The sequence below is a fragment of the Perissodus microlepis genome, chromosome 5 (genome assembly GCF_051167445.1).
Source record: "Perissodus microlepis isolate ML-2025 ecotype Zambia chromosome 5, ASM5116744v1, whole genome shotgun sequence".
Lineage (NCBI taxonomy): Eukaryota > Metazoa > Chordata > Actinopteri > Cichliformes > Cichlidae > Perissodus > Perissodus microlepis.
Window position 1 is genome coordinate 33,659,053 of NC_140465.1, and position 16,203 is coordinate 33,675,255.

The 16,203-nt window shown below is 40.6% G+C and overlaps 1 protein-coding gene across 2 annotated transcripts in view; it reads left to right on the forward strand.

The window, feature by feature from the left end:
* kif5ab (kinesin family member 5A, b) overlaps positions 1 to 16,203 on the forward strand; it is a 67,881-nt gene that overhangs the window by 46,699 nt on the left and 4,979 nt on the right. For both annotated transcript variants that reach the window (XM_084929505.1, XM_084929503.1), the window contains exons 18-27: positions 2,938 to 3,002; positions 4,305 to 4,414; positions 6,152 to 6,253; positions 6,760 to 6,820; positions 6,914 to 6,985; positions 7,100 to 7,204; positions 9,710 to 9,926; positions 12,043 to 12,364; positions 13,778 to 13,839; positions 15,966 to 15,993. In XM_084929505.1, coding sequence (XP_084785631.1) covers positions 2,938 to 3,002; positions 4,305 to 4,414; positions 6,152 to 6,253; positions 6,760 to 6,820; positions 6,914 to 6,985; positions 7,100 to 7,204; positions 9,710 to 9,926; positions 12,043 to 12,364; positions 13,778 to 13,839; positions 15,966 to 15,993 — 1,144 coding nt within the window. The remainder of the gene's footprint in view (positions 1 to 2,937; positions 3,003 to 4,304; positions 4,415 to 6,151; positions 6,254 to 6,759; positions 6,821 to 6,913; positions 6,986 to 7,099; positions 7,205 to 9,709; positions 9,927 to 12,042; positions 12,365 to 13,777; positions 13,840 to 15,965; positions 15,994 to 16,203) is intronic.

A 16,203-nucleotide genomic window follows, 5' to 3' on the forward strand; every position in this document is an offset into this window, starting at 1 on the left:
TCTGATACCTCCATCTGGGTTTAAAGATGTATGCGTATGCAGCTTGTAGGTAAAAGGGTGTTTTTTGTAAATTACACTCCATTTACTGTGAACTAAACTAGGAGAGGGCAGAGCACAGAACATGTAACATACGTGTCATTGGAGTTGTTTTGTCTTACTTGAAACAAAGAGTTTTTAAGATATGAATTTGACTTGGATTATAAATCAGAAGTAAAACCTCTGGAATGTGTCCAGAGGTTGAAATTCTGTAGTAAAAAATGTTTCTTTAGTTGGAAATAATGGGCAAATTGGCACATTTTGAAATTTTGAAAATTCAAGTGGTTAACAGGATTTTTGAAATTCATGGCTCTAGAGGGAAAACCAATTTTGACACTATCCACATTTGTTTCAGTTTTCTGCTGCACTATACAGTGACTCCATCAATTTCCTTTAAATGCTTATCAAATTCAAAGTCGCTGAGGTGTTGGAGGTTCTCAGATTTCAGATAATAAGGTCAGCATTTTTACAAATGTGAGCCAAAGGATCAAGCTTTAAACTGTTTTTTCTACTGATGGTTACACCTGATGATGGTGTCAGAGAGAGCAGATACCCCCAGTATGGTAATTTTGTGAACACATTGCTGCCTGTGAACACAGAAGCACCACCCACCTGTGGTTCCAACCTTCTGTTTGTTAGAGGCAGCCAGTCAGAAGAAAGTCAACTTGAAGAGGACACATAAGAGGAGAGGAGGCAAACTCCTTATTTCAGACAGAGGTTGATCTAAAGGGCCTACTCTAAGATAAGACAGCGTTGATAATAACAACTATTTTAAACATGTTCAGTTGTGTGCATAAAAAACAATACAGAGTAAGAAATCAGCATAATAGGTAAGCATTTTACTCATTTTAGTTTAGTATATTAGAGTTGGTGATTGGTCATGATCTAATGCAGTGGAGAAACACAGATTTTGATGATGATGAAAGTGACAATATAAATAGCAGCATCGTATTTTTGTCTGCACTAAAATGGTAATATAACTGGTCAGTGAGCAGCCACCATCTACAGAGATAAGTATCACTAAATACATTGCAAAAATTAGCTAAATATAAGGAAAAAATATGTAATTTGAGAAAATCCAGACCATAATCAAGTAAAATAATAAAATAACACTTGGTAAGATTTCTTGAAATGAGAAAAAAAATGTCTAAACTCAAGTGAGAAATCTCTTAAAAGAAGTGTTGACACACTCATAACAAGTACTTCATAAACCTTTGGCATTGCTTCATTCTCACTTTGAGAAAAATGATCTTAAAACTGTTTATAAAGTTGGGGAAACCTGCAGTCAGCTGACACTGAAGAAGTCACTTGGATGAGTAACGAAACGTTTCTCCCACTGAAAACGCTACGTCCAGATAAACAGAATCAACATTTTGGGACGTCTAAGATACAATATCATCTCAAATAGTGTCTTGGTGATATAAATGAGCCTAATATGCAGGGAAAGTAACTTTTATGGTTTATAAACTAAATAAGAAATAACAGACATATATTCTCAAACGAAGATCTTATTCGTTGTGCTCTTGCTTAGTATTTCACTCTCAAAACAAAATCAAAAAGACTTTTTGGGTGGATATAAGATTGGGAGACTTGGTCAGTTAGACAAGTTTTGGAGTCTAAGTGTACGAGCACATGTTGCTGAAATACTCAGTGGAGTTGAGGATTTGAGGCCAGTCAATATTAGTTCAATTTGGCAAGTGTAGTATGTGGGTAGTCCTTTTTATAATAGATTGCGCTAGGCTCAAGTTAAAATGTTTTACCTACGAGAGCAAAATAGCAAACTGGGAGTAAAGATTTTAGTATTCATTCAGACTCTTTGGTGAAGAAAATTTCAATATGGTCCGACCAGAAAAATGACAGATTTACACTCAATAAATAAAACCAAACACAAGAGTGAAGCCAGTCTTTACTGTCAGAAAAACAGGTCTTTTCTCAATATAAACTCAAATGAAGTAAATGCAAGAGAGATTTCTTCTAATAAATGCATATTTTTCATTAACAAATATCCTAAAGGGGTTAAAGTGATACGTGGTGACGCTGTCATTTCGGGACTGACTGCAAAGTATGTAGATTGATCCACTACTGATGTGAAATGCCGGAGTTAAATATAATGTCAGTGCTCTGACTCAGTCAAGCCAAATAACGTCAGGACAAAGTAAATAGTGAGAAGACAGAAAATATGTTGCTGCATTTTAGCGTCTCTGGGCTAGAAATGGGAGGAAGTAGCTTCAGGTTGCTATCTTTAATAGAGCTTCAGTTGCTACCAGAGGCCTTTCTGTCCTGTCAAGCAAAAGAAAAACAAGAACACAAAAACACAAAAAAGCTTAAGCTCCCAAACATTTCACAACACCAGCACTAATAGATTGATTTTACATTTGAAACTCGTGCAAGGTCCAGCTGTAGATACTCCCACAGTACACTGACGCAATTCCCAAATAAGGCCAAAGGCAGTGTAAGTCACTCTTCCCATGGAGTCTCACAGAATGGCGTTAAATAACCAGTGGAATTAAGGGCAGGGAAATCAATTTTAGTCCTGCTCAGCAGTCGAGTCAGACGGTCCTCAAGCCATAACACAAGCAGATAAATACAAAGTGCTGCAGGTCACATTGATTGCACAGTGTGGTCTGAGTGAGAGCGCTCGGTAATTTCATCATCAGACACCAGGAACAGCAGTGAGTCAATATCAGATCTGCATGACACAATAGATGTCATTTGCAGATAGATATTATCACACCCGAGACATCACTTAGATCACGCTGCCTTCGCTGTCAACATGAAGTGGTGATACTGCTGTGCTGTCAAAGTCAGGTCACCATCATCAACATCTGTGCGCGCCGCTTTTATCTGCTCCTCTTACCGCCATCCTCTCGCTCTTTCTCTCTCTGTGTGTGCTTATTTCAGAGAGCATGTCACAAGTGACCAGGGGGGCGAATCACACGTCTGCCCAGAACTCCTGTGATATAAAGGTAACCATGACTACAGTGAGAGCAACTTGATGTAATGACCTTTTCTCGCACCCTCTCAGCCAACTGCAGGTGTGCGTGTGCAGGGTGTGTGTTTGCCTGTGACTGCACCTGTAGTTGGACTCAAGTGTGTAAATGACTGTAGGAATGATTTAATAAACGAAAGAAATTGTTTCATATATTCAGAAATTTGCTTTCTTCCCCTTTTATTGGTAGTGTTGATAAGAAGATGACAATTCGATGTCTGTACAATCATTCAGACACTGCAGCTTTCAACTCATTGCCTTAGTTTAGAATAAAGATGCAATCATAGCAAGCAAGGAAATGATAACTCACTGCCCTGTGGAACAGCTATAGTTTGTTAGGTAGTGGCTGCACAGATTATTGATTGTTTGTCATTCTGGCCCCTAGAAGCATTTTACATCATTCACAATCATCGAATGGTAATTTGAAAAACAGATATCGGCATATGAGTGTGACAAATCTGTAGGCAATGGGCAATATTTCTAGTACTGGAAGCTTTTTGTTTGTGGTCAGTTTGTAGTCCAAATACCAGTGACCAATCACAACCAAGGCCTAGGCAAAAGAGGGAATGCAAAACAACGAATAAAAAGCAATCAGAGGAACATCCAATGATGTTTTAGTCTTGTATCTTAATGTAAATCTATCTACATGTGTCCTAAGCAATTAACTGCAAACAGCAAAACAGGAAGTCTCAAATATCAGATGGTTACAGGAAGCATGGCCACAGGACAGCCACAGAGTATCCTCACATTCAGCCGTCAAACTATTAAGTGACTGAAAACCACAAAGATTCATAATGACTTGATCAAAATGAGATGGCAAAAATATATTTGCCTAAAAAGCAGCACATCTTTACAAGGTCAAAAGATTTGACAGAAATGAAGGATGAAATTCCAGCGATGCCAAATTCCCAAATAAAAGTAAACAGATGTAGTTTTCAGCTGCCAGACACTTTTAAACAGCTGGCGTTGTTTGTTGTTTTCATTATCTGCTTGTATTTGTGGATGTGTTCGTGAGAGCATCGAGAGCACACGAGTGTGAGCGTTCCTGCGTGTGTCACGCTCCACTTTCAGTAGCCGAGTCTCACAGCCCTGTCAGTGGTAGTGTATGGACACCGGGGTGTGTGTAAGTTTGTGTTTAATGCCCGTGTGGTTTGGCATGTCCACATGTGCACCGGTGTGTGTAATTTTCTTCTCGTTATTTAGTCACTTTGTTCTCCTCTGACTCCCGTGTTACGATAGTCGATCTGTCTCTTCCCCCCTTCTGTCGCCAATACCCCAGAGGGCTCTGGAGCAGCAGATGGAGTCACACCGTGAGGTGCACAGCAAACAACTGGGCCGCCTGCGAGACGAGATCAATGAGAAGCAAAAGATCATCGATGACTTAACTGAGTGAGTACTTCACCGTAAATTCTTTACTTTTTAAAACCAAGACTCGGTTTTTGGATATCTGTAACTTGTGCAAGAGTTTGAAAAGAAAAGTATTTTAAGGTAAAGAATCAAATCGTTCCAGCAGAAAAATCACAAGGATGCTATAGAAAAATATTTCTTTCAGTCGTTGAGACCGTGGCACTGCGGAAATATAGGCCATGAATGTTTTCTAAGGGAGACAACTTACCGTACCACAGCAACACAGCTGCATGCTCAAATTTGAAATTCAATTTTACCCTCATAAGTGGTTTGTAAACGCTCAAACTGGGAATACATGTTTTCAGTATCTCTCAAACCTTCAACACGGTCTAAGCCCCAATGTTCAGACTGGCTGAAATGAAAACGTGTGGGTGGTTTACATGGTCAGGAAGCTGCAGAGCCAAGCTGCTACAACCCCAATGCGAGGAGCCACTGGCCTGGTTTGGCCTAAATGAAAACCCATCCCTTCAGGTACCTTGTTCTGATGATGTACTACACCAAGCGTGGCCATCTGGGAGGAGACCACTGGGCAGACCCTCTCTAGGGACTAAAGTACATTTTCCAGCTGGCCTGGGAGTATCTGTTAACACCCAAGGAGCAGCTGCAGAGAATTTCAGTTTGAACAGACATTTGGTGCTGCTCTGCTTATCCTGCTCACACAGCCTGATTTGGATAAGCAGCTTTAAAATAGATCGGAAGGATGGATGTCGGTGAGGTGGAACGCATATAAAACAGGAGCAGGGATGCCCTCCGGATCCTTTAAAGAGGATGTCAAAAAGTAGGTATACATTAAATGGTAGTGCAGATTGCAAGGATCACACGCAAATGCAAGTGTTTACAGGTGTGCACCCTTTTTTTGGTAAGTGCCACTGAAAAATATGTTGTGTCCATACTCTAATGGGGCATTTCAATGCTCTAGTTGTGACCTAATTACACACTTGGGCTACTTAAGTGCCCCTCTGCTCTGCCAAAATGCCTGTCTGGCCAGTACAGCCATGATTTGAATTAGGGGCAAAAATAAATCCTTACACTGCATGCACTAATGGTGCTTCTTCATCATTTTTGCTCCTGTGCATACCACTGAGCTGGAGCCATATGCCTGGGACTGGGACAGACAGCTCTTTTCTCATGTGACAGAAAGGTTTTGTAAGGATACCCTAATTAAATAAAATCAGAAGGAAACCAGTTAAAAGCAGCTAAGAACACTTAAAGGCATACTATGTGGGATTTTTGTAAAGTATGCACGTGATCATCACCGGTGACTCACTGGAAGTGTTTGCTAGAGATGATTAAACAAAAAAAAGTTGTTGGGCATCAATCTTTGGGGTGTGGGTGTGTGGCTCAGAGAAAATAATAGCATGAAGCTTGTGGCAATAGGAGTCAATAAAAACTTAATGACCAGGTAGCATCACATCCCAATCTTCCCCGAGCATTTTGCAAATGTATTTATTTTTTATTTTAGAACTACTGTGGAGCAATCAGAAAATACAAATTATTCATTCTTTTTTTTCTCATCAGTCTCACTCTTCAATCTCCAGCTCACTCGCTGTTCTCTCTGCCATAGTAACAAAACGAACCTCCATTTTTTTTATTTCCATTACTCCAAAAATCCTAAGAGTTGTGCTTATGTTGCTAATAGCTACATCCCTGTGTTTTTGTAATATAAAAAGATAATATATAAAGGATGTCACGACTGAGTCACTTAACACCTTTTTTCAGTTGTAACCAGAGGCAGCAGCTGGAGCTAGAACAACTGCACAGTGACTTTGAACGTCTCAGAAGCCGAGAGCATCACAAGAGCCGGCAGCTGGAGGAATTGACGTGAGTTGCTGCTTTACTGTCCTGGCCGGCTTTCAAACACTTCACCATATGGAGGCCTGGGGGCGAGCTGAGCTGCCTCTTTTGATTTGCGTCTTCCATTTCTCTCTGTCATTTGTCTTCCTTTTGTCTATTTATTTTCCTCACGCTCGGGAGCTCTGACTGAATTCTACTTACAGTATCTTACACTTCTGCCGTTAACGCTTTCTTAGCCTGCTCCTCTCTTGGTCCTTTTCTTCCTGTCTGACTCTCTTTGCATCTCCATTATGGAGTTTCAGAATAAGGTGGCAGCTGGCAGCTAATAGGCCTCTTTCTACTCTGACCTTTGCAGCATATTGCATCAGATGGCAGATGGATAACAGCCCATGAGTGGGGCAGGCATTATGTGCTGCCTTTGTTCTCTATTCATGAATTATTCTGGCAAGAATTTGGTAATCGTTTGGATAAAGAGAAGTTCAGTTTGACTCTTCTCTGCGTCTGTGTCTGAGCATTTATCTGTCTGTCTATAGATTCCTCCATGAACGACACGAACAATCAAAACAGGATCTCAAAGGCCTGGAGGAAACTGTTGTAAGTTAATAAATTCTGTCACGATTCAACGACTCAGTCCTCTCGAACTGCTTTAACTGCACTATTTTCTCTGTTCCTTTATTCACACTGCAGGCTCGTGAGCTCCACACCCTGCACAACCTCCGCAAGCTTTTCGTTCAAGACCTCACAGCTCGAGTTAGAAAAGTAAGAGACATAACTAAACCCTTTTACTCAACACATAGAAACAGGTGGTTCTGTCTAGAGTTACAGTGACATTTTCCATTCTATTTTCTATTTCATCTCCTTTTTAATCGACAGAGTGCACAGATGGAGCCTGATGATACTGGCGGATACATCACCCAGAAACAAAAGATTTCCTTTCTTGAAAACAACCTGGACCAGCTTACAAAGGTTCACAAACAGGTAACAGCACACAGCTCCTACAAAACTTTAATTTATAGTGACAGAAACAGGAAACATTTGACCTGTCCACACCTAGTTTGAAAATTAAGACCAATGACCAGGTTCCCTTTGACCAGGGGGCCTGATTTCCCCTCTGAAGGGTTGCAGCAGTAAATCAAAAAAATGTCTACGATGAATATGTGCGGCGGACAAAGAGGCACAGACAAATTAAAATACAGAGCTGTGTGCACTGTTTGTCATTTCTCTCCTGTGGGCAAAAGAAACGCTAGCACGATCGATCATCTCACTACACCAAGTTCACATGAAAGTCTCCTTGAAAACAGAGCAGCAGGATTTGTTAACCCCCCCTCTCTCTCCAGGGAAAGGACGCCTCACTGTATAAAACAGTAAGACTTGAACAATCCTCATGCAGGTGCAAACAGGCATTCTCGGTCTTTTCTCCGCACTCTGGCTTCCACACAAACTCTGAAAACCAACCTTGCTCTCAGAAAGTCATAAACATACGCACACACCTCATATTTTTAATATTCCTAAATGGACTACCTCCGTGGACTAAGTGTTGGATGTGCTGAATGTTCTGCAGGCTGGCAGATTGGTGAAAGCTGCAGTGCAGCAGTTTGTCAGGCAGAAAACCAATCCTAAAGTGGCTGCTGGGAGACTCCATCCCATCCACCACCTGCTGATACTGTGGGAATAGAAGGTGAAAGTCATGGTCATAAATCAGCAGTAAAGTGATAAGGCTTGCAAATGGGCAGTGGACACTACACCAAAGCTGCAAGTTTCTCTGCCACTGCGCAGATTTAATCATCTCTGTCTGTCCGTCTAACTGTAAAAACCGAGCAATCGTCACTAAAATATCTCGCCAGCAAACAAACTAACGCCAACAAGCCACAGGTGAATATCCCAAACACATTAATGCTTTGGCTGCTAGATAACTTTGCCCATTGTGAAAAAATCTCAGCTATAGTGCTCATTATCTCTGCAGGGTATGGATTAGTTTGCATGATCACACAGAAGCAGACTGTCAGTGTTTAGGTGCTCACTTATTAACTTTTGCGTTTAGAGGAAACATGCAGCATGAGGCAGATTTAAATCATTGCGTCCTCGTGTTGATTTAGCTTCATCAACGCTGATATATATGAATATTTAATACAAGGTATGGCCACCTCTGGATATGATGCAAGTAGCCACCTGTCTGCACATGGACTGCACAGGTGTCTGGATCAGTTATCAGGAGCTGCTCTCTGTTCCTGGTTGAGTACAGTGGCATCGACCCTCCATGTCCCAGTTGTGTTTTTTAGGAGTCACACTGAGACTAAATGCTTGGACGGGGAATTTCTGGATATATACTACTGATCCAGAAAGACCTGCAGTACTCTGGCAGTGTGGGGTCAGACAATATCCTGCTGAAAGTGCTGCAGGGGTGGGGTGCTACTGTAAGAATGGCACAACTGCAAGTTAGAGCAACTCGTCTCGGTATTACTGTTCATGCACATTTCCACCAAGTGGAAATCAGATCACAGATTGCTTCATGTGTCATGGACATCCAAAGATCCAACAACAGCTCAGACACTCATATCAGCATCTAGCAACTATGTTCCTTTAAAAATACCCAGTTTAAAAGATCCATTACACCCATGGATTTAATACATGTTTAGGAAAATCATAATGATGATTATCATAATGTCACGCAACTGTTTACAGCATCTGCTCATCAAAGCTGCACAATATTCAAGAGGATTGTGATTCTATTCTTCCCTTCTGATCTGCTTAGGCTAATTCATATTCTCATGATGTTTTGAGGCTCTGCTGAGATCTGAGGTGTAGAGGAACAGCTGCCATGCTGGTCCCCTCTAAAATACCTTGAAACATTCATTCATTCATTCATTTTTCTGTTTGTGTTCAGGCCCATTATTTTAATTCAAAACAGAAAATTAAATGGAGATGATTCAACAGAGTTTTCCTACTTTTTCCCAGTTGTAGATTTCTGATGGACTGTGTTCAGGAGAGTTCAGACTGAAGTAGTGCTTTTTACAACACTGGTGCAATTGTGGGCTGTCTCTTCCTGGTACAATTTTCAGGTTACACTTGATGTTTCTCTGTTCCACCCCACTGCACCCATTTGACCCTAACTGATCTGAAATGGACATTATGGTCACACGCTTCCTATGCTCCACTTTTTGTACTCTGCACTATATTCTTAGTAAAAGAGAATATTACATTGCAAAACATATGAGCAACTCTTTGGGGAGGCAATGGTTCAAGAAGTAAAATGGGTCATCTACCAATTAGCAGCCAGTAGACTGATCCCCTGCTCCTTTAGTCTGCTTATAAAGTATCCTTGGGCAAGATACTGAACCCTGAGCAGCCCTGGTGCATTCATCAGAGTGTGAGTGTGTGAGAGTGGAGGCCTGTAGTAAGAAAGTGCTTTGAATCATAGAAAATGTATAACTGTCTTTCTGTAGTTATAGCTTGTTTTTTGCACATGTCGGATTTGTGTTACAGCTGGTACGTGACAATGCAGATCTGCGCTGTGAGCTTCCAAAACTGGAGAAACGTCTTCGGTCTACAGCTGAGCGAGTTAAGGCGCTCGAGGGTGCGCTGAAGGAGGCAAAAGAAGGAGCCATGAAGGACCGCCATCGCTACCAACAGGAGGTGGAGCGAATCAAAGATGTGATGAGGGCCCGCGCTCCCTTCCGCCGACCCCATGCTGCGCTCATCGGTAACGTATACAAGTTGCTCACAGATTCAAAATAACAGCCGCAGTCTGCAAGAAATTACATGACAGTGCTGCATGTGTCATTTCTGTAAAAGCTTTGCGATTGCTTTAACACTGCAGTATCTTTTAATCTGTAGGTAGCTGTAAAATGCATCCAATCATTTAGTCTGCAGCAAATTCACAGGCACTGCATCGTTTCATAACAGTTCAGAGACACATATGAAAGCTGTTTCTTGTGCACATAAATGCAGTCTTCTCAGTAATTGGGGAGCACAGCACCTGAAAAACATTGAATTTAAATCAACCGATTCATCAGAACATGTCGGTTAATCCACTCAAATGTGGTAAATCTAAAAGTCAGGCTAATTTTCTTTTATGATGTGATGTATAAGCCCCAAATTCAACAATAAAATAAGGGGAAAAAATGCATGCAAAGCCCATGCTACTTCCTTTGGCTGCACTGTAGGAAGGATATAGTATGTATATCCTCTCCAGCACTACATGTGTGATGTTGCACATGTAGACACCGTTGTGCGTTTCATCTCCCTCTCATCAGATCGCTTCCTTTGTAATGCAGCACGTGAGAAAAATCGTTCAGCATTGTGCAGCCATTCTTTTCACGTCCCTGTTGAGATTTTCCCACAAGCAGCATCCATTGTGTGCTTTGCCCTCTCTGCTCTACTCATCTGTTGTCTCCTTCCTACATTCCTCTTAACATATCACCACATTTTCACAACCTGCATGATCGAGCTGATGCCCTTTTCTTCCTCTTCCAATCTTGTTTCATATTCAGGAAGCAAACATGCATGTAACTGAATTCTCCTGCTGTGGAACGCACAGATATGTAAAGGACTGTTTACGTTGCACCGAAATGAGAAAAGAATTTACTTAAACAAAACAAAAAGCTGTCGAGAGAGTTTTTGCATGAAAGAATGTAACAGTTGGTGGAACATTCGGCTTCTAAGGATTTACGCAGTAGGCATATTCTCCTGAAAGAAATGCGAAACATTAGAATAACAGTGTAATTCAGTCTGATCACTAGCTTGCTACTTCAACTCAGGGTCATTTCACTAAAGAAATGAGAGATGCATGTGCTGCTGTAATGAGAAAATGAGCTATTGATTTAAATGAGCGCTTTCAGCATAATGATTTTCATTCGAGGATTAAAGCAAAGCAAACAAGACTATCTGTGATATTTCGTCTTACATTAATTGTCACGATCCTGGGTCTTATGACCCAGTGTTTTGAGTTTTAGTTCATTTTGATGTTTATAGAATGTTTAAGCTCATTAGGTCTCCTATGTTCATTTGCTTATTAGTTCCCCCTTGTGTTTCCAACCCATGTTAAGGCTCCCCTGCTCTTCATGTGTTTCATGTCTGTGTCTTACGTTGTCAAGTTCTGGTTGTCATGTCTGCGTCTCATTATGTTTCCTATTTTATTTTGAAGAGATCTTGTGTTTTTATATTGTGGTTTATGTTTTGAGTCCTTTGTTGTACTGTTTCTTGTTTCCCTAGGTCTCAGTTATGGTTATCATAGGTTTAGTTCTTTGGCTTTGTAATATGGCTTCCCTGTGTTCCATGTTGTGTCTACTGTGACGTTTTTGTATCCATGTTTCAGGTTCCTATGTTCTGTCTCCCCAGTTGCTGTTAAGTTTACATGTCTAGAGTTCAGTCAGTGTGTTTCCTGTTTTACTTTGAAGGTCCGTGTCTCATGTCAGTGTTTCTAGTTTTGCTTCCCTTGTCTCGTCCAGCCTGATTACTCCCAGCTGTGCTCTCCTTCTGTGTCTTGTTCCCTCGTTATCCCTCTGTGTATTTGAGCCCTGTGTTTCTCTTTGTCAGTGTCATAGTCTCCCTCATGGCTGTGTTTCCCTGTGTGGTAGTCATCCATGTCCCAGTTTAGTTTTCCATGCCATTCTGCAATAAAGCAGCTTTTTGAGTTTAATTTTGTTGTCGTGAGTTTTGCGTTTGGGTCCTTCTCCTGCCTGTACACAGCCGAAACATGACATTAATATATTTTCAGTGTTGGGCTTTAAGCATCATCCTGTAGGGCAAATTAAATATGTCTGGCTTTAATGGATGAGTGAATCAATCAATACATTGTTCTCTGTTATCACTTACAGCCAAGCCCGTACGCCCTGGCCACTACCCAGTCTGCTCTCCCACCAACCCCTTCTTTATCCGAGGCTTCAGCGATCAGCCCATTGCCTTCTGCAACGCTGTTTTCCACAACAGGAACCAAGCAGCCCCTGCTGCTGCTGCTGCTCCTGCTGCTCCTGCTGCTACCTCTGCTCCTTCTTCTCCTATATCTGCTTCTCCTACTTCTCCCTCAACACCAGAGAGTGAGCCCAGGCTACCTGAGTCCAACTCCAATCAGAACAGCCCTGCCAAACACCTCGACTTCCAAAATAATGACGCACATGACAACAATGTTCAAAACAATATGTGAGTAAAACAGCTGTTTTGGCGATTTTAGTCACTTTTTGTGGTTCTTACCATATTTCACCTTCTTGACTTTAATTAATAATCGGTATCATATAACTTTAACTAAGTCACACTTTCTGGCTTTCTCTGGTTTTATATGAGATCGTAATGAGGGGCAATACCTGTATGCCACTTAATGTTGTCTGGAACTTTCTTGAGCTTGCGTCAAGAGTGTTTAAAAACCTTTTTATCAGACCCACAGACCAGTCAGACTTACAAAAAAACTTCTTTCTCAATGTCTTTCATTTGAGTCATTTAGTGACTGATATCACCAGTTAATCCATTATGTTTACATAATAATTGGGTTTGTACTGTTAGCCTGCACTTTGTCCATATTTTCAATTTTATTTATAATCTTTTAATCCATTAGGATTAACTCAGTGAATTAGGTTGTTTGAATGGATTTGTTTATCCTTAATCCTGCCTAAACATTTCAAACATGTATTTACCTTTTGAACATTATTTAGCTTTTTTAAATCTCTGCCTTATTCGTGTCTTTAACATAACTTAATTGTAAAAGCTGAGCTGTTCTTCGTAGCCATAGTTGGCTTTCTTATTTATTTCATTATGGTTTCAACTGCTGTCTCCAGTCAAGGATGACGTTTGTCTCTTAGTTAGAGTGATGTGAAAATCCTTCACATTTTGATACATGCCAATACTATCAATGAGGTAAACAGTTTGAAAGTCAATTTTTGATATGACCACCGTTACTCTTTGACAGAGCCTGGAGCCTCTCAGGCAGCTTTCTTGTAATTTCTGTAAGTTGTCTTCAGGAATAGTTTGCCAGGCTTCTCGAGGAACATTCAAAGCCTTTCTTTGGATGTTTCTGCCTTTTGTTCCTTTTGCTGTTAAGGTGACCCACACTTCATTAATGTTGCTGTCCAGGCTCGGGGGAGGCCAGTCGATGACTGATTTATTGGTTCATTGTGTGTTTTTCTCTCTTTTTTTAAAATATCCATGTATGCTTTTTTTGTTTCAAATCACTGTCGCGCTTAAAAACAAAATTGACTGAAAATGGAGAAAAAGAGACCAATGTCCAAAAGAAAATTGTTTGAAAGACTTTCAGACAAGCTGTGGACATGTTGCTCAGGATAACTCGACCTGATATCATGTAACAGACACACTGGTGCATGCTTTGCCACGATACTTGGCCTAAGACCTTTGCACAGTACTACAAATGAGTTCTGTCTGTTGCTGTTCTAAATGCATATAGTCTGCACTCTGCTTGTGAAGCAGTCAAAAGTCTTCAAGTTCATAAAGTTTTCATGTTTACTTCAGCTGTTTCATGTAATGAAAAGTCTCGATTATAGCTCAAGATTTTAAAAGATAACTTTCACGCAATATTGACACGTACTTGTGTTTCTGCTGTTACAGGCCTCCGGCTGAATCAGAAAGCCAAGCAGACAACGCTTCTGAAATACTCGATTCAGAAAACGGTGAGCCCTGTTCAGATAAAGCCTGTAAAAAGTAATGAGAATTTTTATAATCGCAATCAGCAGAGGTAAATGGATTTATTTTTATGACTGTTTTTTTTAAGTGATTGTCATTATGCCATCATATAAACCATTATGTTTGAATGTTGCTTTATATGCTCTTCCAGATTGCTGGCTGTTAAAGCAGTGATTGCCCTGCTGCTGTCATAAACCTTTCTTTTTGTTCATATTACGTTTGTGTAATGAAGTTGTAGTCAGTAGATTTAACTCTCACTCTGAGCCAGTGGGAAGTGAAGTCAGGGATTTCTTCTCCTTCTGCATAGAGTGATATTAGCAGGATACAGATGATCGTTTTTGTAAAACTTAAACTAAAAATGTGCAGTGAACTGCTCCCGCTGCTCGAGGTTTTTGTTTGAGGCAAAAGCTTTTTGTGTCTGTTGGTGTGTGTGAGTGTGTGCGCTTGTCTGCACCATCGGCGACAGACTCTGGAGGAGATGGATTAGGCTTGCTGTGTCATTACTCAGATAGAGACAGGTAACCGACAGACAGGCTGCGACGCCCACCTCAGCTTCTGACCCAGTGATGACAGTTGTTGAGTTGTGTAACAACACCACACCTCTTTGATTCTCAAGGAATATCAATAAAAGTCAGAAACGGGGTTTGTGCCAATAAATCAGTCTGCTGCTACAATATGAGCTTTTAATTAAATATCACAGATCACTACTGATTTTCACTACCTTAAACCCTGTTTGAACCCTTAAAGGATTTAATCAGGCTTAGTTGAAGTCTGGTTTCCCATTATTATTTCTTCTGTCAACAATGCTGTGGAAGAAATGTCAATATTTTGCTCTTTTTGTCTGTAAATTTCTGATTTTTTTCAGCTGTTTTTTATTCATTCAGATTTATTTCTTATTTTCCTTCATACTAGGCAAATGTCTACTGTAATTATCATGTAATCAGACTTTTGAAGCCATATTTCTTCTGGTTCATCACTACTATTTACCGTTGTTATTCTCAGTGTCATGAATTTCAGTGAGTTATGAAAAAATGCACATCTCAAAGATCAGCAGCCTCTTATTTCTTATTTATAGCATGTTTAAATGTAACATTCACAGTTACAGTGTCTACATGTGCAACATCACACAAGACAGGATAAGGATTTTTATTAACTGTCACAATATTTTTTTCTACCTAAGGGATTAAACTGAACAGGCCTCATAATCCAGTCAAGCGTGAGGTCCCATGATTGCATCCATCTCATCAAATTGTGCACAAATTAAATAAAGTTGCTTCTGTGCATAACAATGGATAAATCCACAGAGGATTGCTAAAAACTGAGAAGCAACTGAAGTGTCTTGTTATGTTTTGTCAATACGTTGTCATGCAGAAAGGCCAAGTGGATGTTTGGTGAAATGAATCTCTGTCACAGTAATTCAGGTAGAATGCCAGCCTTCGAGGGTTGAGTTAATAGAGTCGCTGCTGGGACTGAATTCAGTTCATCAGGTTCTGCAGGATATAAAAATGATCCAGGAACCAGTATTAAAACCAGACCCAATTTCCCAAGAAAGTGTTGTTGGTTTTCTGCTAATAAAAGTCCTTGGGATGGTTGTACTTTAATGCAAGGACACCTTAGATGGGAAACATGAAGCACTTATGGTCAAATGTTACACAATGAAAACCCTTCAGGTGAAGGTGAAAGTTACAAAACCTATAAGTGACAGTCAGTATTTGTGTTACCATGGCATCAGTCTTTCTGGTAACTTTAATGATATGTTAGTAGAAAATAACCTAATGGCCCTGCCCGTAATCATTCCCTAAGCATGAAGTTTTGGGCAGCTAAACCTGTGCTGGTGCTGCTTTTCCATCCTTGCCTTACTGATGGGGTTGCCAGATCAGTAAAGTGCTTGTAAAATGTTCTGTTTAGTCATTCAAATGTGAGATATTGGCGTCTAATACAATACATTATGCAGCTGCTTGTTCCAAGGCCGTCTAACTTCACTTTCACATTAGGCTGTTTTAATTGAACTTACGTGTCTGTTACAAACCCACTTTTCCTCCCTCACTTCACACGCCACCAACCTTGTCACTGTGCACCTGCCTGCCTCCTTATGCACTCTTTCTGTCCACAGGAAACACCACAGATATCAATGACAACAGGTAAGACCTGAGCACTCTTTTTAAATAACTGCAAAGCACCTGCTGGTGTCTGTCGCTGACTTACTGGAGGGTAGAAATATTGGTTGTAATTAGCTGTCTTTTAATTTCAGTGACTAATTAAGCTAATGCATCTAGTAGCAGTAAATAATGGTAGAAGCATACCGTCACAAACTGTGCTGCCACATTTGTCTTGCACGCACTGATCGCACT